General features: G+C 38.0%; 1 protein-coding gene across 2 annotated transcripts in view; it reads right to left on the bottom strand.

The window, feature by feature from the left end:
* Positions 1-2,885: 2,885 nt before the first annotated feature.
* Positions 2,886-26,025, bottom strand: part of LOC131070668 (protein NPGR1) — a 49,465-nt gene continuing 26,325 nt past the window's right edge. For both annotated transcript variants that reach the window (XM_058006257.2, XM_058006258.2), the window contains exon 6: positions 2,886-3,632. In XM_058006257.2, the coding sequence (XP_057862240.2) occupies positions 3,325-3,632 (308 nt within the window). In that variant the 3' untranslated portion in view covers positions 2,886-3,324. The remainder of the gene's footprint in view (positions 3,633-26,025) is intronic.

The following is a 26,025-nucleotide window of genomic DNA, read 5'->3' as shown; positions in this document are numbered from 1 at the left end:
ATTCTCACCAATTTAGTTGTCTTACCTATGACGAGCACCATGAATTATGTTGGCAATATGTTGGATTTGGTTAAGTGTTGTCATTGATGTCAACACTATATCCCGGTTGGAGAATATCTCGGTTAGTCTTGGTGATCTTCTTGGTTTCAGCTGTGATTTTGATCCGGTATTATCAGATCTCTGGAATCGGTTTTGGATGCTTATTCTGGATGGTTATATGCTTGCTATATTTTGTTGGTTCATGCATTGGTGCTTTGGTTGTTATCGCTTTTGGTATTTACCGGAACCAACTTGCTTCTGGCACTCCCAGTTAGCTTTACTGATATGCATTATTTGGTAACTTGATCAATGGATTTTGGGTCTGGCTTATGGAATCGGTTTCTATCATGTTGAATATGTTTCTTGATCGTGTCCCATGCATTTTGTGACTTTGCATTGGATGACGTGTTGTTATGATGGTCCTATTTGGATCCGGTTAAACTTAAATTATTTCACTGAGGGTTTCTACCGGTTGGTGAAGCGTGTTGGATTTTGGTCTTGGCAGAATCTATGGCGGATATAGTTGTTTGGATACTTGATTTAGGTCCATGCTATGTAATGTAAACCATAATATCGGTCTGATGGTATTGTGTGATGTAATTTTTGTAATTATGGGTTTATGGGTTTAGGGTTTAGCCGACCTTGTCGATAAGGTTGATGATCTATATTTATAGGTGACTTATTCATGTAATTCTTAGAGGATGGTTATCGGTGTTTATGTCTACATTATCAAAAGAAGAATTATGTGTGAATAGAGTTATATCATTCCATTGAAAGTTGGAGAGGTTTTGTATTGCAGAGCAGACATCGGTGCTTAACCAGAACTGTATCAAGCATTAGTAGATGTTGCTTTCACAATTCATTTCTTTCTGGATTGTAGTCCAATGTTTATGTAAGTCAGTGAGACTTCCCTTTGTGATGAGCAATGCACTCTAGGTTGTTGGTCTTTCTACAAGTGCAAACCCCATTGTAATTATTCACAATACTACTACAAAGTATTCATCTAATTGTGGGTAGGGTTTCCCACCGTGGTTTTTCCCTTTCCGGGTTTTCCACGTCAAAATGTTGGTGTTATGTGTGTTGTGCTTTCATGATATATCTTTCACTATGTTCTGCTCTGGTATAAGGTTTATAATTGATTTTTTATATGTACTTGTGAGTAAACTGATTCACCCCGCCCTCTCAATTTACTATCGGTGTTAGATCATTCCAACAGAATTCATGGTTACCAAACCTAAATTCTACATGGTACTTAATTCATCTTATCAATGCTAGTCATTGTTTGGCATTGCCTTAGAGAAGTTTGAACATTTTTTGAAGGCACCATACACATCTTTGGTATATGTTTTTCATTTGTATCCACATGGTTTTGAGAGGTCACTTTCTTCAACCAAAATTGAGGCTCATAATTTCATTGTGACGCCCTTTGGTTACATGGACAGGTCTTAAGTGATTTCTAGAGATTGTATTTTGTCTTCTTCCCTCATATTCCTTTTAGGAATAGAAATATCTTATGCATTCACTATTGCTCTTGTGGATCATCATTACCTAGAGTCAAGATTCAACCATCAACATAGGAAACTACACACAAAGGGGGAGTTGCATGGTATCTCTTCTTATATATTCTAGTAGAGAGTTTTTCCTCACATGTGATTTTACCCTTCTTAATTATTTCAAGTGGGATCACTAGCAATAGTCTCTCTTTATGGGGGGGAGGGAGCCAAGAGGAGTTTTGTCTTATGAGTTTTCTCCACCTCTTTTTGAGTTAATCATATACATGGGTATCTAATGTGGCTACACATTCATCGAAACCTATTTATCTATCTTTTTTATCTACCTAAAGTACACTTATAAGGGGTGTTCATACATTATTTATTTTCTTGAATTTAATTATTTGTTTTGTTGTATTATATGCACCTTGTATAAGATAAACTTACTTAACTTGGTATCATATTGGGTAGGTTGCATTTATATGACGTGACTTGCACTTTTCTAGCTTGATGGAATAGTTGTGCACACAAATGAACAAATCTCCTATTATTACACATTGATTGTACATTCACAAATCTTTTTTGTATCTTGCATATATCCACTTATAGTTCATTGTAATCTATCATTTGATTAGAATACAATTAATTATATCACATCAATCTTTTGTCCTTTTCTATAAGCCTTCTTGATCTTAGGTGGCTATTTCATTACCAAATTTATCATATTTAAATGTAAGAAAATGTTAAATAGATGCAGATAAATGTCTTTTAATACAAGGACATAGCATAAATCATGAAAACATGTGTTGAGTTGAATGACCAATTTTGAATTTAATCTTGGAAAGGCAAGGGTTGAGTCTACAATTGCAAAATTGATTCCAAACCATGTAAGTGAAATTGAGTACTAAAATGGTCGTGCTTGTATGGGGATGATCATCTTAGGATGTGTTAAGTCATAATTGAAAGTTATATAGAAAGAGTCTCGTGGAGACACGGATAGCTCTATTGTCAATAGGATGCAAAATGCAACAAATTCTCAGTTTGTGGATGAAAGGGATGTAAGGAACCTGAACAACAGCCCAAAAGCTTCCACAAAGTTTTGCAAAAAGTGACAGAAGACTCTTAACTTCAGCCGGAAATGGTTAAATCAAATTAAAACCATATAATGGAGGAAAATACCGATGTGATGGTGAGAGTCAATCACCGTAAGCATTATCTGGAGGATATAGAAGATTCAGATACGGTTGGCCAGAAGAGCAGTAGAAAGAGACCAAAAGTATCATGATGTCCACTACTGTTGAACTTGTTAACTTTTCAATTGTTTCAATTTCAAGGCAAGAAAAAGTTTCAAAGATTACGGCAATTCTTTTTCACTATTCTTTATGATACAATGTGAAGGCTCGTACTACATAATCAAAAACAGTAATACTGTACATAGGCTATACATCATGCGATCATTATGCACAGGTAGAGGCTGCAAGTGAATACACAGTGCGATTGACTGCTAATAAACCTTCACAGAGGGCAAAGGTACTTCTATTAAAACCATAATGAAGGACGGATGAAGAAATGAACATTACATCTTCAAATCAGCACTACTAAAATCTCCAAGCCACTGCCCCAAAGACGGCAAAGATGTTTGCCAATATCAAGGCTCTCTCAGGCTCCAAAAAATGACGAGCAGTGACTTATTCACCAATAAAAACTCATACACAAAGCATATTATCACCGTGCATGAAAATCCAAGACTCCCAAAATCTCGGATATAATAGGTAATACCGTGTGTTATAGATGTTCAGAATTTCTCAACAGGTGCCGATTGCTCTAGTACACATGCAGCTTGAAAGCAGTCTGCTGCTTGCTGCTTGGAACCTTCCATTTTGTGGACCATCCCCAAATTGAACCAGGCAATGTGATTAGTTGGATCTAACCGTAGAGCATCTGCCAGAAAACTTCTGGCAACAGGTAATGACTTTTCTCCGAGTTCTCTTAGGACTGCAGCTGTTGAAATCAGACTCGGTACGTGATCAGGTTCAACTGCTAGAGATTTTGAAAAGGCTATGAGAGCTTCTTTATATAAACCTTGAGCTTCATACAACTTTCCTGCAAAAAAAAAAAACCATCAAATTCCTGCTCAATCCTCCAGAAAGTCCCATGTTCAGAATATTTCTACAACATATAGTAAGTTGATTTGATTATAAGACTCGTCTTGCATTTTATTGCTACTACTTCCTGCAATTGACAGACTAAATCTCTTGTTTCACTTAGTTGCAACCTGACTTAATTAAAAAAGTCAGATGGAATAGAGCTCTATCAACCTTTAATCAGCAATTCAACTATATTCTCGTCGTTCCCTTTATGTTTCAAATGTTCTGAACATGTCAAAACAAAAAGAATCTAGTTGAAGGTTCAAGATGATCCCGTTGTGTAGTGCTATGTATGCAGCCTTTTAAAAAGAAATCTACTATGGAAGGTTTATTTTGAATAGTTAGAATTGAATGTGAGCCAATTTGAGGTTTGCTTGAGCTACATTTTGATGTCAATGTATTATAATAAAACAACATGATGTCCTTAGCAGAACAAAATTTTAGGTTTGCATTCTAGATAATATTGCACACTTAACTTCTATCAAGAAAAATCAAGTCTGCGAGAGTTTGCCAGAGTACATATTTGATAGTGGATTTACATTAAATGTGTGCATATTGGTTTCCAAACCATGAAACATGCTTCGAACTTTTGAAGGTATCAATGAATAGGTTTACATTTTGAGTCGTGCTGCCATATTCATACCTACAGCTTTTGGCATGGCATGATAGATAAAAAATTATGATGTGTCGTAAACATGTCCCCGTCAAACAAAAAAAAACATTTAAAGAAATTTTACTGGCCTAAACAGGATCAAGGATAATATGGCAATGAGTAGGACCGATGCATACAGCAACTTCTCTATAAGCCGAACTAATGAACCTTTTAAGAGGACACTTCAGCATTGATTTAGATGAAGCTAGGAAATTTTTTTGCTACTAAAGCTCATGGCATGGCCTGACTGCAATAAAACCATGAACAGCAAAAATATGATCATTGATGTTTTGAAATCCATTTCTCAAAATTTACGAGAATGAGCTAGACTTTTAATTTGTGGAATTTGATCTGTGTGGGATTTAATCATCTCAAAATATCTTTCCTCGGTAGCAATACACTAACAACACTTTTCTTCATTTATGTTGATAATACTTGAAGAGCAAGGGTAGTCACCTAGCACACAAGTACCTTAGAGCATTATTCAGCTACGTTCCATGGCTTTTCAGGGACAGGAAAAGGGATGGCATGGAAAGGCAGAAAGCTTTTAGGGGATGGCAGTCCAAGGGAGCTATTTTCAGGATGGCGAGGGATGGCAATACACACACACGTATAGTATTTACAAGCTTAGCTATACATGACATCAAAATTCAAGTTTAGACATTCATATAATGTATGAAATTCAATATTCAATGTAACATGTTCATTGATTTGAATATAGCAGCAATAAAAACTAGAAATTTCTGATTTCAATGTTCAATGTTCAAGTTTACTGTACGACTAAAGGCCTGCAGGATACTAACTCATAAAGTAAACTGTAACAACAACGTATATTTCTGACAACTGTATGCTCTCATTTGACATATACATGATTTCAATTTACAAATGTGTGCAATTATGCTTTTGCTCATTCCAAAACTGGATACTCTCATTTTATAATTTTATACTTTCCTACAGCTATATGCAGTCATAGAATTGCCCCATTCAACAGGGATACATTTTCATTCCATACTTCTAGTTGATCCATAGTTGCCAAAATACAGACTGTAAATGATTCTATTTTTTAAATAGAAACGGGGATACATAACAATTTCCCTACTGGACAGGAAATGTCCCAATCTCCCCAGGACCACAATGGGGACATGGACACGGGGCTGAAGGTGAGGACACGTCCCCATGGAAAATGGTTTATCAATTTGGGCTTTTCAACTTCTAGCCTCCTTCAACATTGACAAAGTTTTTGGAGCATGTAACGCCTTTACTTCACAGTTCTTAGCAATGTGGGGTTTACCCAATTACAACCAAATTATGTATATATGCTTATAGGTAATGGCTTTTACAGGAATTTCTAATTAGTTTTTTAATTTTTGTGAAATTTGACCTGTGGGGTTTTAAGCACTCACATCATGATCTCAATGAGTAGTCATTACGCTAATAATATTTTTCATAAAAATGTTTTGGCTAACCAAGGTAACGCTTAGCCAAATGAATCATCCATCAAATGAGGATAAATGGATTCACCTTCATGTTTTTACATTTGTAACAAATCAGAGACTATGACATTCGCTACAAAGAGTTGGGTAGAAACAAATATGAACTAAATTGTGGCCATAAAACTGCATAATCTTGTGAAGAATTAGAGATATAGTGCAACAATGATGGTTGTGTCTCTTGGAACTCTAAAACAAACTTTTATATGGTTGTACTGTGACCCCATACATTTTAGGATGCCAGTTTTGAAGATTGGAGCAGTGTTTCTAAGAAATATAACCTATGGGAGCCTATCCTTCATGCTGTACAACACTTGGAGTATGTTGGCCAGAGTAAGAAGCATATCTGTGTAAGTGTTGTCTAAACTCTTAGAAACACTACTCCAATCTTTAAAACTGCATAATGATCCTTTTATTTAAAGCTAAAAGCTGTGCCCTGGCCAATTCAAACAATACTTCGCATGCCCTCTATTGTACTCCTGCCTATGTTTCCGTCGAATGACACACGCACGCACACATAGATGTCATTTCTCTCCCTTATATTCATTGTTTGTTCAGTATATATTTGTTTCCCATTTGTTGTCATGCGTTTCAACAAAGCCTGCAGTATCTATAAAGTTATCAACATTGCACCTCAAAATTTATCTGGGCCATCAAAGATCCTTGTGTCAAAATTGTTAATTTCCTACAAAAGTTGTTATTTTAAATCCTAAATATAGTTTTGGTCAAAAAAGAGTTGGCATTGCAAAATCCAACCTCGTGCTAAGAAAAGGGTAAAAAATAATCAAATCCTCCATTAAAATCACACTTCTTATACTTTTCTGCAAAAACCACAGACGTGACAAAAGTGCCAAAGATTTTGGTATTTCCTGGTTTTTTGCAGATGTGTGATATTTCAAAGGGATTTGACGAGTTTTTCGACCAATTTTTTAAATGTAAGGTTAGATTTTTGACACTTATAATTCTTTTTGGACCAAAACTACACAATCTCAAATATGATTTTTACTACGAAATCAACAAGTTCAACATAAGGATCTTAGATTGACCAGATGCCTTTTTAACATGCAATTGTCAATAAAGATATTCAATACTTTTTTGAAACACATGACCCCAAAGGAGAAACACATATATAACAAACAAATATTGGATATGACCTAGGAAACAAGTGGACACATCCTCCATCCCCGTCCCCGTCCCCATCCCCGTCCCCTAGCCGTTTCCAGGACGGGGGCATCAAGGGAACGTCCCTAATGCCAGAGAATTCCCAAGAAATGCCGAGAAACATCCCAAGGCATTTGGGGACATCCCCAAGATGGCTGGGGGTCATTGGAAACATCCCTCACTGTCCTGAGAACAGCGAGCCATCCCCTGCACCTGAGAACACTTCCAAGTATGAAAAGTAATTAAAAAATAGTTTTTCTTAAAAAATATTGCTTCTTTAGTGATGTAGGGACCCACAAAGACATTAAAACCACAATTTAAACCCTAAAATGCCACAAAGACTTAAAACCAAAACAAAACATTAACCCAGCCACCATATTTCTCTTTCGTTTTCTCAGTTTTTGCTTCTTGCTATGAGAGTTTGCTTGTTGGAGAAAAGATTGGCATGATGTAGAGGATATTGATAGCTCGAATGAGGCTGAATTTCATAGACTATTGTATCTTGATGTTTGAGACTTCTAGATATTGATAGACCATGTTTTTTTGATATATGAGACTGCTGTTATAATGCTTTATTGAAATTTATTATGCTGTAATACTACTGCTTGCATGATTTATTTACATTTTGATATTGTTGTTATCAGTTATTGACATATCTCTCTCTTTCCCCCTTTCTTTCTATAATATATTAATATATTTTGAAAAATTCACATATATATATACAGCAGTCCCCTAAAAATGGCCCTTTGGGGGATCTCCCAGAAGCATGTCGCCTGCCCTCTCCCCATCCCCATCCCCATCCCCAAAATGCCATGGAAAATAGGATATGAAGGAAAAGAACAATATTTATGCATAAAAGTTAACTTCAAAAAGAAAATTGTAGTGGAATACAACAAAAAATACATCAATTATTGTTTGAATTGGCTATATAGCAACAGACACTTTTGCAAAAAGTTGCAAAAATGATAAAAGCGACAACCATGATAATTTTGGCAACGAAATGTCATTTTTGAAAAATGATGTCCAAATTGAGACATTTGCACAATTTTGACCAAAACTGCACTTCTATAAAAAACAAGAGGTCATAGATTCAAATTTATTCAATATCCGAACTACAACTCAATTTCTTCCTATGTTCGACCAAGTTTCTAAAATGAGAACAGCAAGGGACAAGGGGACGTGTTTCAGTGAAGGATTTTTTTGAGGCCATTTTAGGGACCACTATATAAAAAATAAGGAAAATATTTATTTTTTTTATCGATAATAGATAGTATTATATAAATATTAAAAAAGCTCATACATTAACTTATCAAAAATAGCCAAAATCAGGGATCAACCCCTAACATTGTCTGAAGAAAAGACTTTGCCACATATACCATCCGGTACCCCAAGCTACCTGCATACAAAGACTATCTTGCTACAATCCGCCACCCCACCACACAAAATTTGGCTTTCGGCCATTTTTTCAAACTACAAATTTAAACAAAATATAGCAAAAATTACAGACAATCTAGATTTTCATCTTATTTTTACCAGGGCCATTGACCCAGTAGTCCTCCAAAGAAAATTTGGTCTTCTTTGCCTCATCCTTCTGCTTTGCCGCTCATACCATTCACACCTCCACCTCCTCACAAATGTAGTCTTTTAGGGTCTCCCAACCCACTTGTGCCTCCTTTGTTCTGGCTTCTCGATCTGCTCCATCGATTCCAAAGAACAAAGGGTTTGAACTCCATGTCGTTCCCTGTTGGCATGATCCCTTCTCCAAACGGACACATCAAGCCTCTTCCCACCATAGCCCACGCCATCAAAGGGGTCAAGCCACACAAGGAGTGGTCTGGGATGCAAGCTTTTGCCACCCAAATCACCTCCTTTGTACCAAGCATCAACTCCAATGCAATCATCATGGAAATTATGTCGGCATTCGTTATGTAATGAAATTCCAATTGCAAATACTCTTCTCCTAGCAGCACCTCCATGATCTACAAAAAAGTGGTGTCATCAAATTTGAAAATGTCCCCCAGCCTTTTTTCGGACACCTTTCCAAGAAACTCAAGGTGTTGTTTAATAGAGTGAAGTGAAAAATTTGCTTCCATGACTACTAGTTGTGCACTATTCGAGCTCCCTCTTGTCGTTATTTGAAGCTTTCTTCGCACACCTGAACCTTGGAAAAGGCAAGGTGTCACCCTCCTTTGTATTTAGATGGCCCCACTTGAGACCCCATGTCAAATCAACAGTAATGATCTTTAATTCACCCTCTTGTCAATGATGTATGATACGACGAAATCATCATTTTGAGTTCAAGCCACTCATGCCACCTCCAACTCAACTATTATCACTCCGCCACACAATTAAATAGAGTGAAAAATGGCAGCGAACAAAATTCAAGCACATTTATAGCACTGCATGTATTGATACACATCATCCACCCAAATGATGAAGAAGATCATGGGCAATACATCACCTGCCAACTCCTCAAAATTGCTCAATTAGACCATTAGAAACTCGTGCTCACTAGGGCCATCCCACCACCTCTCACTTTGGATATTTAAATCGCATCCTTGATTTGATAACTGATCAGCTTCGACATGTCCTTCCCTTCGAAGATGTGATATTTTAAAATCTTGAAACTTTTTAAGTCTTTGCCCTATAATATAAATGATATTATTTATTCTCCAACAGTGAGAGACTCCTTTAGCAATAGCCTCCGTAACTATTTTTGAGTCTCCCTCCAAATGTAACTTAGTGACTGAAAGTCTGTTTGCTAGAGAGACTGCAAGCAAAGCAGCTTGTGCCTCCGCTTCATTATTGGTACCATCCTACAGTCGCTTTGCTCCCCTTGCCAAAACAACTCCATCATTTCTCGCAATGCAACCTACTCCCGAGACTCCTAGATTCCCCTTTGAAGTCCCATCAAAATTAATTTTTATCCAACCCAACTTCGATTTTTCCCATACCACTCTACCCTTTGCATCATGAGCAGGATTAATCATACCAGGCCCATTAACGGGCCAAAATAAGGAAAATATCAAAAATATAGGAAAATTTAAAATATTCATATGATAGCATTGATAAGGCATTCATCACATACACTTTAGAATCCTTAATACACAACATTAGAGTTGAATTGACAAAGTTTACATGAGAGTTAAAGAGATTAATAAATGTCAAAATTCAAAACTTAACTGCTTCCATAATTCATTGTCAATGTGCATATGATATCAAATTAAAAAATATAACAAAACTCTCGAAGGCTGCATGTTTGTACTAACACTAGGATTATGAAGTTGCCCCTAATCAGCATCAAACACCATGTCAAAATCAAAGTCCGACTCTAAGCCACTACCACTATGAGGGACTACCTCATCAAATGGAACTCTAACCAATCCATCACATACCGTTTGAGCCCTCTAAATTATGTTATATTTTAATTGCATTTTGTTTATGATGTCAAACTTGTTTTATGAACAAATATGCTACGATCAAGGAATGATACAATTTGACAAACTAACTACCTAATTGGTTTGATGAGGTAGATGCAGCAGATAGATTTCCCCCTCTATGACAAAGAGGGAGAGCATCACCAAAGAGAGAGAAGCAAATCCAGAATAAAAAAGCTTAGGTGATCATGACACTAAGAACACACACACACATACTCTATTTATTACATGGTAGCTATGAATGGATGTTTGCTTTCAGCTGTTTGATTGATGTGTAATTTGTCTATTTTTGTTATATGAGTTGCATGATCATAAAATGTTGTGTAATCTACTCCTCTATAATCACTATCCTATGTGTTCATTTTCGTCGAAATAGTATGTTGAAAAGGGAAAGTGTACTTTTGTTCGAAGAACTTGGCATTACTCTTTTCATGTAACAGAATAATCTTCTCTTGTTTGGCTGGGCGCTATCCAGCCATATATTTAGCATATCACATGAAGGAATTTTCAAAAAGAAAAGTTGACTGTCTCCTTCGTATGACATGCTAAATATATGGCTGCATAGATGTCGCCCTCTTGTTTGATCTGTATATTGGTATGAGTATAAAAATGAGAATATTTATACACTCTAATTTGAAAATTTGATTAGCTCGATTCAAGATAATTATTGAAAACGACATAAACAAAATAAACTCAAGAAGCTCCCATTGCTGGTAACTCTTTCTTGTCCTCCTCGTTTCCACAAATTTTGCTAGCTCCAAAGTTGACTATGATGGAAATAGGGCAGACAATTGAAGGGGGGAGGTGTGAATCAATTGTCACAAAAACTCACACTACTTAAGCTTATTCTTAGATCTGATAATTAAACATGAAAGCATAAATCAACAACACATCATAAACACCAAGATTTTTGTACATGGAAAACCCTGTTAGGGGAAAAACCGCGGTGGGGATGCACCCACAATATAGGTATACTCTGCTAGAAGTATTACAATGGGGAATGCACATGCATTTAGGCACACTGCCTAGAGCTCACTGCTCAAAATAAAAAGGCTTACTACCCAGGGAAGGCTCGCTACCTGTACAAACAATCACAAATCACTTAAGGAAATCATGAACTGAGAAATAGCATCTCCTTAATGCTTGGTTCAGTTCCATTGAAGCACAAGACAACTTTCTTCTTTACACTGTCTTTTTGCCTTCAAAAGATGTATACATTCAGCACACATACACGCTCACTCTCATCCACACTCTCATCTCGAATACAAAGTTATTACAATTATTTATACATAACATCAATCTTGGAGAAATCATCAAGGTTGGCTCAACACTCACCACCTAATTACAAAAATACAACCACACTCAATACAAAATTACATGCGAACCAAGCAATGTCGGTCAAGACATAGCACGGACCCAAATCTGTCGCCACGAACACATTACACCTCCAAGAATTACACCTCAATCATCCGCAACATGTTACAAGCATCCGGTTGGCCAAGAACATGAAAAACACCAATGTGCCGAAGAAAAACATCAATTACGAGCTCAACGATCAATGCGGACCACCAACACAAAAGACACACGATCCAAAAACATCCACAAGCATCATGAATTACCATAGCAAGATCCACACCAACACAAATTACTAGAATCACTAGCATCTTCATACCAAACCTCAAGAACACTCACTGCAATAATTGTCAACCTTGAAAAATCACTTGTGGACCTCCAAACCACGAACCACTTGAATTGAGGACACACACCAACGCCCCAAACATACCTCAAAATTCGCAAGACAAGATATTACAATGTGAAGCAATGCAAATCAAAATATTGTCACTTTGTCACCACTAAACAACTGAAAAACCAGCCACAACACAGATACCCATAACTTAATCAAATTTCCATGCATACCTCTAAAACTTGAACCGAATCGACTACAGACGACCCTCTACAAACCCTTTAATCTGCAAGCTCTGATCTTCATCATACTTACCATGTTGAACAAACTAACTCACTGAACTTCACTGCATCACTATCTTAGACAGAGAAATATGTTGACATCAATGGCAACACATCTCTCAAATATCTCTCAATCACATATTTGCAACATTCTTCCAACAATCTCCCCCTTTGGCATTGATGGCAACATATGATGTGAAAAACTAACACAATCAATGACAAAGAAAATCAACAACTCCCCCTTAGACCTTGCACACTAGTCTTCTCCTTTTTTCATCTCTTCACGGTTTTTCACAACTCTCTCCCCCTTTGACATCAATGGCAAAGGCACATATTTGCAATCAAACCACAAAACTGACTCTTCTCCTCGAATCTAAACATCTGACTCACAAAACTGATTACTCCCCCTGAGTAGCAGCCACCTATCATCAATCCGGATCACAAGATATGACTATGAAATGCACCAGACTAATGTATACCAATGCATCTTTATTTTTTATCAAGAGGGGTAATCACCCCTAACTTCCCTTTGAGATACACAAAAGTATCCTTAAGCAAAGGCTTCATGAAGATGCTTGCAATCTGTTCTTTAGTAGACACATACTCCAATCTGACTTCCTTCTCATTTACCTTTTCTCTCAAAAAGTGAAACTTGATGGATTTATGTTTAGTCTTTAAATACAACATCGGATTCTTAGAAATGTTAATTGCACTTGAATTGTTACAGTAGATAGCAATAGGCTCATCATACACTACTCTAATATCCTTCAACATCTACTTCATCCATACCATCTGAGTACAATTGTTTGCTGCAACAATATATTCTGCCTCCACAGTAGATAGAGAAATAGAATTCTTTGTTTTGGTCAACCATGAAACCAATCTTTTTCCCAAGAAAAATGCACCACCACTAGTACTCTTCCTATCATCCACATCTCCTACCCAATCAGCATCAATAAGAGCACTCAAAGTAAAATCATCTTTAGGATACCACAGACCAAAATCAATTGTTCCTTTCAAATATCTGAAAAATTCTTTTGACAGCTATAATATGAAATTCCTTAGGTTCAGTTTGAAATCTAGCAACAAGACAAACTGCATTCATCATATCAGGATTGCTCTGAGTCAAAGAGAGCAATCCACCAATCATAGATTTGTATCTAGTTTGATTTGCCTTAGGGAATCATCATCTTTAGTCAACTTACATCTGATCACCATAGGAGTACCAACTAGCTTTGAATCTTCCATTCCAAACTTCTTCAACAACTCTTTACATACTTGGACTAAGATATAAAGATTCATTTTTCTAACTGTGTGATTTGCAAACCCAAAAAGAGTTTCATCTCTCCAATCATAGACATTTCAAATTCATTTTGTATTTCATTAGCAAACTTTTTGCACAAACTATCATTCCCTCCAAAGATAATATCATCAGCAAAAACTTCAAAAATCAGAATGTTATCATGATCAATCTTGAAGTATAGATTGTTGATAGCAGTACCTTTGTTAAACTCAAGCTTCAGCGAATACTTATCCAATCCGGCATACCATGCTCTTGGGGCATGCTTCAGTCCATACAAAGCTTTCTTCAACCGGCAAACCATATCTCCTTGATCAGACAATCGAAATCCATTCAGTTGCTCAATGTACACCTCTTCTTCCAATTCACCATTCAGGAATGCTGACTTGACATCCATCTAATTGACTTTGAAATCCTTGTAAGCAGCAAAAGCAAGAAACAATCTTACAGCTTCAATTATTGTCACAGGGGCAAAAGTTTCTTCAAAATCAATTCCTTCCATTTGTGAATATCCTTTACAAACAAGTCTTGCTTTGTTTCTAACAACTTCACCTTGCTCATTCAATTTGTTCAGGAAGACCCATTTGGTTCCAATCACATTTTTGTCCTTAAGTCTGAGAACAAGATCCCATGTATTATTCTTTTCAATCTACAATTCTTCTTCCATTGCTTTACCCAATGTTCATCTTTACATGCTTCATTCACATCCTAGGTTCAATCTTTGACATCAAACAATACTCAACTTGATCTTCAGCAATTCTTCTTCTTGTTTGAACACCTTTATTTCTATCTCCTATAATCTGATTTTCAAAATGATTCAACCTTACATACGTAGGAGTCTTAGGATTTTCTCGAATTTCAGACTCTTATATTCTTTCTTCAGCACTTGCACTAGTTCCTTCTCCTCGAGGCACTGGATTCTCCAGAATGATGTGGACTTGATTTTGAATTAGAGGTTGCTTCCCATTGTTTGCACTAGCACTCTGATCATCTTAATCATATCCGCAAGATCTGTATTGTCTCTCATTGCTTTCATCAACCCTGAAATTTGCACTCTCAACTATCTTCCTCAGTCTCTTATTATAACACTAGTAGGCCTTGCTTTTGGTAGAATAACCAATAAATATTCCTTCATCACATCTAGCATCAAACTTTCCTAGATCTTCATCCTTCTTGATATAACATTTACTTCCAAAAATTCTAAAACATTTAACAGTAGAAGCATGACCAAACCATAATTCATAAGGAGTCTTACCAGTATCACCTCTGATATGCACCCAATTGAGAGTGTAAACAACAATACTCTCAGCTTCTCTCCAATAAACATGTGGAACATTTCCCTCCAACATCATTGTCCTGGCAGTTTCTTGAATGGTTTTGTTCTTCCTTTCCACAACTCCATTTTGTTGAGGGGTTCTCGGAGCAAACAATTGTCTTCTTATCCCATGTTCTTCACAAAATGCATTGAACTCATCGGAAGTGAATTCACCACCTCTGTCGGATCTCAGACACTTCAGCTTCAAACCTATCTTCGTCTCAACCATAGCCTTGAAAATCTTGAACTTGTTTAGAGCCTCAAACTTCTCCCTCAAGAAAGTAACCCACATCATCCTAGAATAATCATCAATCAGCAACATGAAACATCTATCACCCTACAAACTTGAACAAATCAGTATGCACAAGATCCAATAATCTAATTGAACAATGCTTCTTACTCCTTAAAGTAACTCTGGTTTGTTTCACTAACTAACATTCCTTGCACATAATGTTAGCAGGTTTCATCAACCTAGGAAGATCTCTCACAGCCTGAGAAGAACTTATTATCAAAATTCACATGACACATTCTTCTATGCCACAACCAACTTTCATCAACCTGAGCAATCAAACATCTTTTACCAACACTATTTAAATGAAAGATATTACCTTTAGCCATTGTACTTGATGCAATCTCAATTCCAAAACTACCCAAGATTCTACACTTGCCATTCTTGAATTGAAGATCATATCCCTTATCAACCATCTGTCCAACACTCAAGAGATTATGCTTTAAAACTTCTACATACAAGACATCATCAGTATTGTGCTTACCATCAAGAGAAATGGATCCTCTGTCGCAGATTATACCAGCTTTATCATCACCAAACTTCACAACGCCACCTTCATACTTTTTCAAACTCACAAACTTACTCTTATCCCCTGTCATATGGTGAGAGCATCCACTGTCAATCACCCGTTCATCTTTTTCTTCAACTTGTGCAACCAAAGCTCTTTCCACATTCATGCAACTAGCAGAGTCAGTAGGCATTGGATCATCTTCCTTGATAGCAATAAACACTCATTCATTATCACTTGTACCTCCTTTATCAGATTCATCATTTGTCACACCTTCATCTGTAGCATAATAACATCTCTTCTAAAATCTAAGTCTGTTAGGTTTTGACTTAGGAACTCTTTCTAGACACCTTGAGGCAAAATGACCTTTCTTATTGCAAGAAAAATATTTAAGAGGCAATTTTCCTTCATACTTGTCGGCTCCTTTGGGTAATCTCTTGGCAATAAGGGCTTCAAGTCCCTCAAGCTCTTGCTCTTCATCTTCAATTTCCTTCCTCCTCATACCTGGACATCCACCTTGAAGAACTTTCTCCTGGATCAGATCTTTGCTTATCCTTTCTGTAAACAGTAGCCTTGAATGCAAATTCTACTTTAGGGAGAGAGTCACCAAACTCACTCATCTCAAACGCTAAAAGCTTACCAATCAACATGTCCCTGGTTACCTCTATCACAGTTCTGATCTCCTCAATAGCAACAACTTTATGCTTGTAGGATGTAGGTTAAGATCTGAGCACTTTAGCAACAATCTCCAATTCTTCCAACTTCCGATCGGCACATCTGATATTGCACACAAGTTCATTCACCTTCTACATGTAAGAAGTGATGTTCTCATCTTCACTCATCCTCAACATCTCATATTTTACCTTTAGGCCTTGCAACTTGGCAATCTTCACAACACTGTCACCTTCATACAAGGTTTCTAACTTCTTCTAGATCTCATGAGCAGTCTGCAATTCCATAACATTTGTCATCTCGAAGTCAATCAGAACACTCAACAATGCTTCCTTAGCCCTAATATTGTATTCAGCACTTTTCATTTCATTTGGAGTTGAAGGACCATTTGCAAGAATAGTATACTTGCTTTAAGTAATATCCCAGTAAGGTTCACCAATGCATCTCAGATGACACTCCATGCAATTTTTCCAAAGAGAGTAGTTGGTACCATCAAATCTCGAACAGTCCTTGTAAGTTGCCATCCCGGATCACCTCAAACAATTAAGCTTTTTCTGAGGGACCAGCTCTGATACCAATTGATGGAAATAGGGCAGACAACTAAGAGGTGGTGCGAGAGGGGGGTGAATCAGTTGTCACAAAAACTCACACTATGTAAGCTTATTCTCAGATCTGATAATTAAACATGAAAGCATAAATCAACAACACATCATAAACACCAAGATTTTTGTACGTGAGAAACCCTGTTAGGGGAAAAACCATAGTGAGGATGCACCCACAATATAAGTATACTCTGTTAGAAGTATTACAATGTGGAATGCACATGCATTCAGGCACACTGCCTAGAGCTCACTGCTCAAAATAAAAAGGCTTACTACCCAGGGAAGGCTCATTGCCTGTACAAACAATCACGGATCACTTCCGAAAATCATGAACTGAGAAATAGCATCTCCTTAATGCTTGGTTCAGTTTCATTGAAGCACAAGACAACTTTCTTCTTCACATTGTTTTTCTGCCTTCAAAAGATGTATACATTCAGCGCACATACACACTCACTCTCATCCACACTCTCACCTCGAATACAAAGTTATTACAATTACTTATACATGACATCAACCTTGGGGAAATCATCAAGGTCGGCTCAACACTCACCACATAATTACAAAAATACAACCACACTCAATACAAAATTAAATGTGAACCAAGCAATGTCAGTCAAAACATAGCACGAACCCAAATCTGTCGCCTCGAACACATTACAGCTCCAAGAATTACGCCTCGATAATTTGCAACGCGTTACAAGCATCCGGTCGGCCAAGAACATGAAGAACACCAACGTACCGAAGGAAAACATCAATTACGAGCTCAACGATCAATGAAGACCACCAACAAAAAAGGCACACGATCCAGAGACATCCACAAGCATCATGAATTACCATAGCAACATCCACACCAACACAAATTACTAGAATCACCAGAATCTTCATACTGAACCTCAGGAACACTAACTGCAATGACTGTCAACCTTGAAAAATCACTTGCGGACCTCCAAACCACGAACCACTTGAATTGAGGATGCACACTGTTGGTTGAAAATTTTGTACACTTGGAGAAATATACAAAATTGTGGCTTCAACCACAGTGTGTGACTAAAACTCTCCTAATTAAGGGAAGGCTCCCCCTATCTATCTAATACTAAAACTAAAATAGGATGGAACAGCAGTCTTTCTTCTTTTTTTAAGAAAGCCAATATCCTTTTCTCTTCACAAAAAAGTGATAGCAATTTAACATAAAACAGCAATAACAACTTTTTGAGATGAAATGAGAGAAAGGAAATGAAGTTTTCTGAAAATTCAAAGACTTTTGTCACTTCCTTCGGAACGGGACAGCAATATCAAGATCAAAGTCTTGACTATGTGAAGTCTTATCTACCCTTTTCTATTCTAATAATATTAAGAACAAATTATGACAGCACAAAGTCTGAAATAACTTATTTCTACACAAGACAGCAAGAATTAGTGTGAGCTCAAAGTTTCACAGCTATTTCTTACTATAAAATTTACTTCTAATCTCTCTTAAGAACGAGTGTAAGCACAAAGTCTTACAGATTTTCTCAAGAGAACTTCTACTTTAACTAAATTAATCTCCAATACTTGCAGCACAAAGCCTGCAAATCAAATTTGATTAAGCCCTTTAAGAAACACTTGCAAGAAAGGTAATGTTGAACATAAACTCAAGAATATAGCACAAAGTCTCAATACTTGAGTAATTTTCTTCTATTCCTTTCAATCTTTCAATTTACACATAAAGCTCAAAGTCTTCTTTGCTGCAAATTTGGCAAAGTTTTTTGCTTGTTTTCCAAAAGATAAAGATTACAATAGACCCCCTCAAGTATTTATAGGAGAGGAGTCTTGAGAAAAAGGTGGGAGGATCCTAACTAACTGGAGAAATTCTCTCAACCACTAAGACTTATTCAATAACTAACTATGACTTATTCAAAGTTACAAGTCCTATTATAAATTGACTTGTTACTCGTCTACTTGTAATTACAAAAGTGCAAGTAATGTCTTAACTTGCAATTTACAAGATGTTTTTACAAGTAAACTTGTCAAAAAAAAAACTACAACTAAGAGATTACAATTCTGAAAAATGCAACTAAGTGTTGAATAACACTTAAGTTGCAGCATATGAAGACATGAATCCTTCAAACTTCTGGATGATCGTTCGTAGCTCAGCAGGATTCGGCTCGTGGGTGTTCTTGGCAACAATCATGGTCTTTACGATGGTATCATGGCATTGAAGAAGCATAGAGTCGTTCTTCTCCAAAGAGGATTGGATTTCATGCAAGAAGATTTGATGTTTCATCAAAACTTGAATTGAGGCAGCTGAAAATTGCTCACTCCTCCACTCATTATGAATCTTCATCTGTAGATCTGCGAGAACTTCTTCTTCTAGTATCAACTCCCCATTTTGACCCATGATATTGCAAGAGGCCTTCTCACTGTGAGAAACAACACCTTGGAATACTTCAACTCGCAATCTCATTGCGTCATCAATCTCTTCAATGAGGGATTTGAGAACGAGGACTTTGTTCTCTAGAAGCTCTTCAAATTCCAAATACATGACCCTGGAAGGAATAATGGCATGCTCCTAAAGAACAATCAACTGTTGTCAAGGCATCTTGTGCCAAACCGTCAAGCTACCTTCAACCCTTTCCAAGTTCTTTTTGAAAGTCTCGAAGGTATGATACAATTTTTCTTCAATGGTCTCCAACTTAACCATCATTTGGAATGTCTTTTAGCACTTGCGCACACAGATCATGAAGTTCATTCCACCCAAGAATCCAACGCTTGTACCTTCTGAGCAGCTCTTTCAACTCCCCGAATTGATTCTTGTGAACCGAAAGAACTTGAAGGATTACTCCCTTCACTAGTAGGTTTTGTGATTTTATGAACAACTGCAACAAGTTGCCTATTCTCCTCTTCTACCTTGTCTTTCTTCGCTAGAAGTTCATCATACCGTTGTACTAGTGAAGCTACGGATTGTTGGGCATCATGTTTCACCACTTCATGCGTTTGTTTACCCAATTCTATCCTTGTAACCTTGTAATCAACAGCTTGCATTTCCTCGTGTGACTTATCTACAAGAGGCTCAACAATTTCAGCCACCTTCATCTTATCACTATCAACTGTTACCCTTGAGATTGTCTTGGCTTTTTTAGCAACCTTGGGCCTAGATTGCTTGAGCTACTGATAATCAAAGACATCAGGAGAAATTTCCTGCTTCTTCCTCTTGGGAGTGAAAAAACTAAGCCATAGAGGTAAAACGACTAGTTCTCCTCCACTAGCTACTGAAGGCAAAGGAGAAGTAGTTTATGTTTGAACAGTTGTGGTCACCTTGGGAGAAGTATCTGTTTGGATGGCAACCATGGTTTGCTCAGTAACCAAAGGGCATGAAGATTGTCTCATAAACTCTTCAAAGCCGGAAGTAGAGGTATCAATCTCTGACAAATGAATGCGTGCAGGAGTATCCTCGAAGATTTCCAGCAAACTCCCTTGTTGATGATCAAGAGGTGGCTCAACTGCTGAAATGGGAACGGCATTCTGTGGAGACTCGTCCACTATTGTGTCAGGAGGAGATAGAGGCAGCTCCATGGAAACTGAGGAGGGAATCTTATGAGGTGACTCTGAAGCCAGTGACTTAGGAGCATCATCTGATTGTTGTCCTTCCTCTGGATCATCAAGATCAATCACATGAATGTGAATATGGGACTTTTCTTTCCCACGAACTGTCGCCTCCTCAGGAGGAAGCACTATTGCCCGACTAACCTACAATTTGATCCTAGTGCCTGAAGATGATGCACCTTCCTTGTTGTCGATCTGAATCTCACACTTACGTCTAAGAGGCCCTGTAGAATCATCTTCTTTTCCAACCTTGATCTTGATGAGCCTAACACCATTACCTTTGAGCCAAGTATTGGTGTTAGCTAAGATGGGCTGAAATCTTTCAAGAATGGAAGTGCATTCTTTATGTGACCATTGGATTAAAGGAAGTGGGGCTTTATCAACCCTTCATGAGACATATTCTGGATCAAGCACATTCCCATCATCAATCATCCCTTGCAGAATGTTGTAATGTCCCCACCCTTTTAGCATCTCAGTGGAGTTCTTAGCCTTTACATTCTCCGAAGGCTAAGTGGAGAAATAAGGAGAAATTGATTAAATTAATTTCTTATTAAGTCATTAAATAAAATAAAATTAAAAAAGGTGACTTTATATTTAATTAATTTAATTAAAAGTGACTTAAGTGATTTATTTAAATATTTTAATGTTATTATAAAGTTATAAAGTAACTTTATAATAATAAAGTCACTTTAATATTATAATGTGTGAATATGTCTTTAATCCCACATTGGCCAAGAAAGTGTTCGAGCTCTCATAAGAAAGAATAAAAAAGGACTTAAGAGCTCATTTTATACCATCCATCCAGAGAATTGATATTTGTTTGTTATGAACTTGGGAGAAGAAGCCAAGGGTTTCTGATTCAGTCAGCCATTGGAGAGCGACAATTCTTCAGTGTTGCAACCATTTGAGGTGGTGAAATATCCACTGAATTTGGCATTTCAGGAGAGCTTCATTCTGGAGTTCTATTTGGGCTTTAAAAAGAAGGGAAGACATCTAGGGTATGCAGATTTTCGAATATATATCAATTGCAAACCTACAGTTTCATTTGGCAGCCATTAAAAATCAGAATTGAAGAAATCATTTCAAGATACAATTGCTGCTACAGTACCCGCACTACAGTAGACGCTACAGTAACCGCGCTACAGTAATCCGTGAATAGTGAAACGCTACAGTGGCGTGAATAGTGACGTGCTACAGTACTAAGAAATCAGGCATTTAATTGGCAAATTATTCGTAGCTACAGCAGAAACGTGTTTATTTGGCAGTCCATTGAAGAGTGGAGACCATCATTTGCAGCAAGCATTTTACATATCAGGTTCTCTAATTTTGTTGTCATAAGTTTTGGAAATTACATGTTATACCTTTGTAACTATTTGGTGTGAGAATAACTAATAAAAACTTCATTATGCTGCTGCCACATAATTTCTAGTTTGCATGCCAAGTGTTTGATGATTTGTCAAGCAGCTGTAGTTGTTATTTTTAGTTACTTATATGCATCAAAATCAATTGGCATATCATTTCTATGACATTGTTAGTCAATCTTTCATGGTTAGAGGCATTCAAAACATTAATTGCAGTGTACAAGACCCAAACAATACAAATAGAAAACTCATAACAGCAGGTACAGACTTTGCAAGACAAGTGTTTGACAAAATTCCCAAGGGTAGAAATCAATGATTTAAGGGCAAAGTTAGTAAGGGTTCTTACATTGGTATTAGAGCTAAATCCTACCATCCTAAGGGTTTAGCAATCACATGCAGCCGCCTGAGGTTGGCTCTCACAGATATTACACTCGCAGGCGAGCTTTGTTTGACAGGGAACAAGAATTTGACAGGCAGTCGGGCACCATGGGTGACAGGCAAGGGGGTAGCCCACCCAGAGGCGATAGGAATGAGGAGCAAGAAACAAGGGAATTTTTCAGACTAATGGCTACAGGACAGCAACAGATGGCTCAGGCCTTGCAGGCACTCACCACCATGATTGAGCGCATGAACCCACAAGACAGACAGAATCAGGAGCAAGGGGATAACAGGAGTGCAATGGGGTCACCTAGAGCTCATAGGACTCATTCCAGGACAGCAGACAGGCCTACACATCCTACCTTCATTAGAGATGAGCCTGAGGTAGCACCTACAGGAGAACCAGGAGAGGAGATGTTTGCAGATATCCTCATGGCTGCGAATGACGAATGGGATTTATTAACTCCACAGGTGCGAGAGAGGATGACATTCGAGAGATTTGTTAATCAGAGAAGAGAGCATTACAGGTCACTCAAACAGGATAGGAGGCCTAGAGGTCAAAATAGTGAGCTAAATAGAGTTACAGGCAAGCTTACTATGCCTACATTTGATGGGAGTGGTAAGATGACAGCTCAAGCTTGGATTCATAAGCTTGACACATTTTTGGCACTGAGGCCAATGACAGAGATTGAAGCTATAAAATACGCCACTTTGCATTTGGAGGGAGTAGCACATGATTGGTGGTACCATGGTATGGTAACACTTCAACATAATCAGGTGACAAAGTACGAGGACTTCGTGGAAAGGTTGGTTGAAAGATTTGACAAGAAAAATCCAGAGGTTTACTTCCGAGACTTAGCACAACTGAAACAAACAGGCAACTTGGAGTATTTTATTGGTGAATTTCAGCGGTTGGCAGTCATGGTGCCAAACATTTCAGAGCGTAAATTGATAGTTCTTTTCATTGAGGGCCTATCCGAACCACTGAGAGGTTGGATAAAGGCATTTGATCCTATTTCTTTACACGAAGCTATGAAAAAGGCAAGAAGTATGGAACATGCAGTCCCAACAAACAAATTTCAGTCCAAAGGAGCATCTTCTAGTAAGGATAACAAACCATTTTATAAAAAACCAGAGAGGACTGATTTTAAAAATGATTCTAAAGATAAAACTCCAGCACCTTTTGACAGGGAAACATTAAATGATTTGAGGAAGAAAAAATTATGTTTCTACTGTAAAGGACCCTATGATGCAAACCATGATTGTCCTCTTAGACCAAAGGGCAAAGCTAACAGAGTTATGTGGGCATACTATGAGGAATCAGAATCAGATAATTCAGACCAGCAGGCTGATATAGAGGAAATAGATGGTGAAAAAGAGGAAGACAAGGCTGAAAACTTGTCTAAAATGGAGTCCAAGGATGGGGAAGGAGATGGGCAACTTAGGGAAGCTCGTCTCACAAGTATTAGGCAGGAAGGGTCATTCCGGATGAGAGGAGTGCTTGCTGGACAGCGAGTCATAACTTTGGTTGATACAGGTGCCACTCATAATTTCATTGATGCTAGGATGGTGGAGAAGCGTGGCATACAAACAGAGGAGTTTGGGGGAATTAGAGTGAGGGTAGCTGATAGCTATGTCCTCAAATGTGATCGTAAGATCACTGGACTCCCATTGAAAGTTAATAATTATGACTTTAAGGCAGATTTCTATGTTGTGCCTATGGGAGATACAGATATAGTCCTTGGGATGAGTTGGTTGCATGATATTGGGGAGTTCACTCTTAACCTCAAGGAGATGGAGATGAGGTTTAAAGTGAATGGGAAGACACATATTCTTAAGGCAATCAGGGACAGTGATCTCAGGATGGTTTCTTTCCAGAGGATGGCTAGATTGATTCGACATGATCAGGTAGAGTGGGCAGCAGAGTGCATGTTGATGCCATCACAGGAGGGACAGCAGAAGATTGAATATCCTCCTGATATTCAGGAGCTTAGAGTTAAACACTCTAAGGTGTTCAGTGACATTCCACCAGGTAGACCACCAGACAAGGGTATTGAGCACATCATTGAGTTAGAGGAGGGGGCTAAACCCATCATGATTACACCTTACAGGCATCCGAAGAGGTTGAAGGATGAAATTGAGAAAACCGTAAAGGAGTTACTTGCTATGGGCCACATTAGACCAAGTAAGTCTCCTTTCGCTTCTTCAGTGGTCTTAGTGAAGAAGAAGGATGGGACATTGAGGATGTGCATTGATTACAGGGTGCTTAATAGGAAGACAATTAAAAATAGGTACCCCATTCCTAGGATCGATGAGTTGATAGATGAACTTCATGGAGCTTGCTTCTTCTCGAAGATAGATTTGAGATCAGGTTATCACCAGATCAGAGTTAGAGAGCAGGACATTGAGAAGACAGCCTTTAGATGTCATTGTGGCCATTTCGAGTTTGTAGTATGCCATTTGGGCTAACTAACGCACCTGCTACTTTTCAGGCAACAATGAATCGGGTTTTCCATCCTCAGTTGAGGAAATTTGTTCTTGTCTTCTTCGATGATATCTTGGTGTACAATAGATCTTGGGAGGAGCACTTGGTTCACCTTGACACGGTGTTGGATATATTGGGCAGAGAGTCCTTGTATGCAAAGGAGTCGAAGTGTGATTTGGGCATGACAGAGTTGTTGTACTTGGGTCACATCATCAGTGCAGAGGGCGTACGCATGGATCCTGAAAAGATTCGTGCCATTGTGGAGTGGCCTTCACCGGTGAACCTTACACAGTTGAGGGGCTTTCTGGGATTATGTGGTTTCTACAGGAGGTTTGTGGATGGATATTCTAGGCATGCAGCACCCTTGACAGATTTGATGAGAAAGGGAGCTTTCTTGTGGACTCCCGAGGCACAGGAGTGTTTTGAGAAATTTAAGGAGTTGATGACTTCTTGTCCAGTGTTAGCATTACCAGATTTCAGCAAACCTTTTGAGCTACACTGTGATGCTTCCGGGGAGGGCATTGGAGCGGTGCTTATGCAGAAGAAGCACCCTATTGCTTATGAGAGCAAGAAATTGAGAGGGGCAGAGCGGAGCTTCAGCATTTATGATAAGGAGATGTTAGCTATTATGTATGCTTTGGCTAAATTCAGGCAATATTTGGTAGGTAGCAAATTTTCTATCAAAACCGACCATAATAGCCTAAAATACTTTTTGGGGCAGCGAGATCTCAATGATAGGCAACAGAAGTGGGTGAGCAAGTTACGGTCCTATGACTTTGACATTACGTATTTTAAGGGGACACAGAATGTAGTTGCTGATGCCTTATCACGTCGGCCCCATTTGAGCTTATTGACAGACATATCGGAGGATTGGAGACACTTGATCCTTGCAGAGTATGCAAAGGATACTTGGGCAGCTGGATTCATAGATGGGACTATTCAGGACAGTAGATACACCCTTGTGAATAAGCTCATCATTTACAAAGGGCGAATCTTTTTGGTTCCAGGATCAACAGTGAGGAGGATGGTTCTGAAATCTTTTCATGATTCACCTATGGCAGGACATCCTGGTTTCTACAAGACATACCGGCAGATTAGAGAGCGCTTCACATGGAAAGGGCTCAAAGCAGAGGTACTTCAGTATGTTAGGGA

This window comes from Cryptomeria japonica, chromosome 5 (genome assembly GCF_030272615.1).
Source record: "Cryptomeria japonica chromosome 5, Sugi_1.0, whole genome shotgun sequence".
Taxonomy (NCBI): domain Eukaryota; kingdom Viridiplantae; phylum Streptophyta; class Pinopsida; order Cupressales; family Cupressaceae; genus Cryptomeria; species Cryptomeria japonica.
Note: the sequence above shows the minus strand (reverse complement) of the source record. Positions and strands in the feature narration are given on the sequence as shown.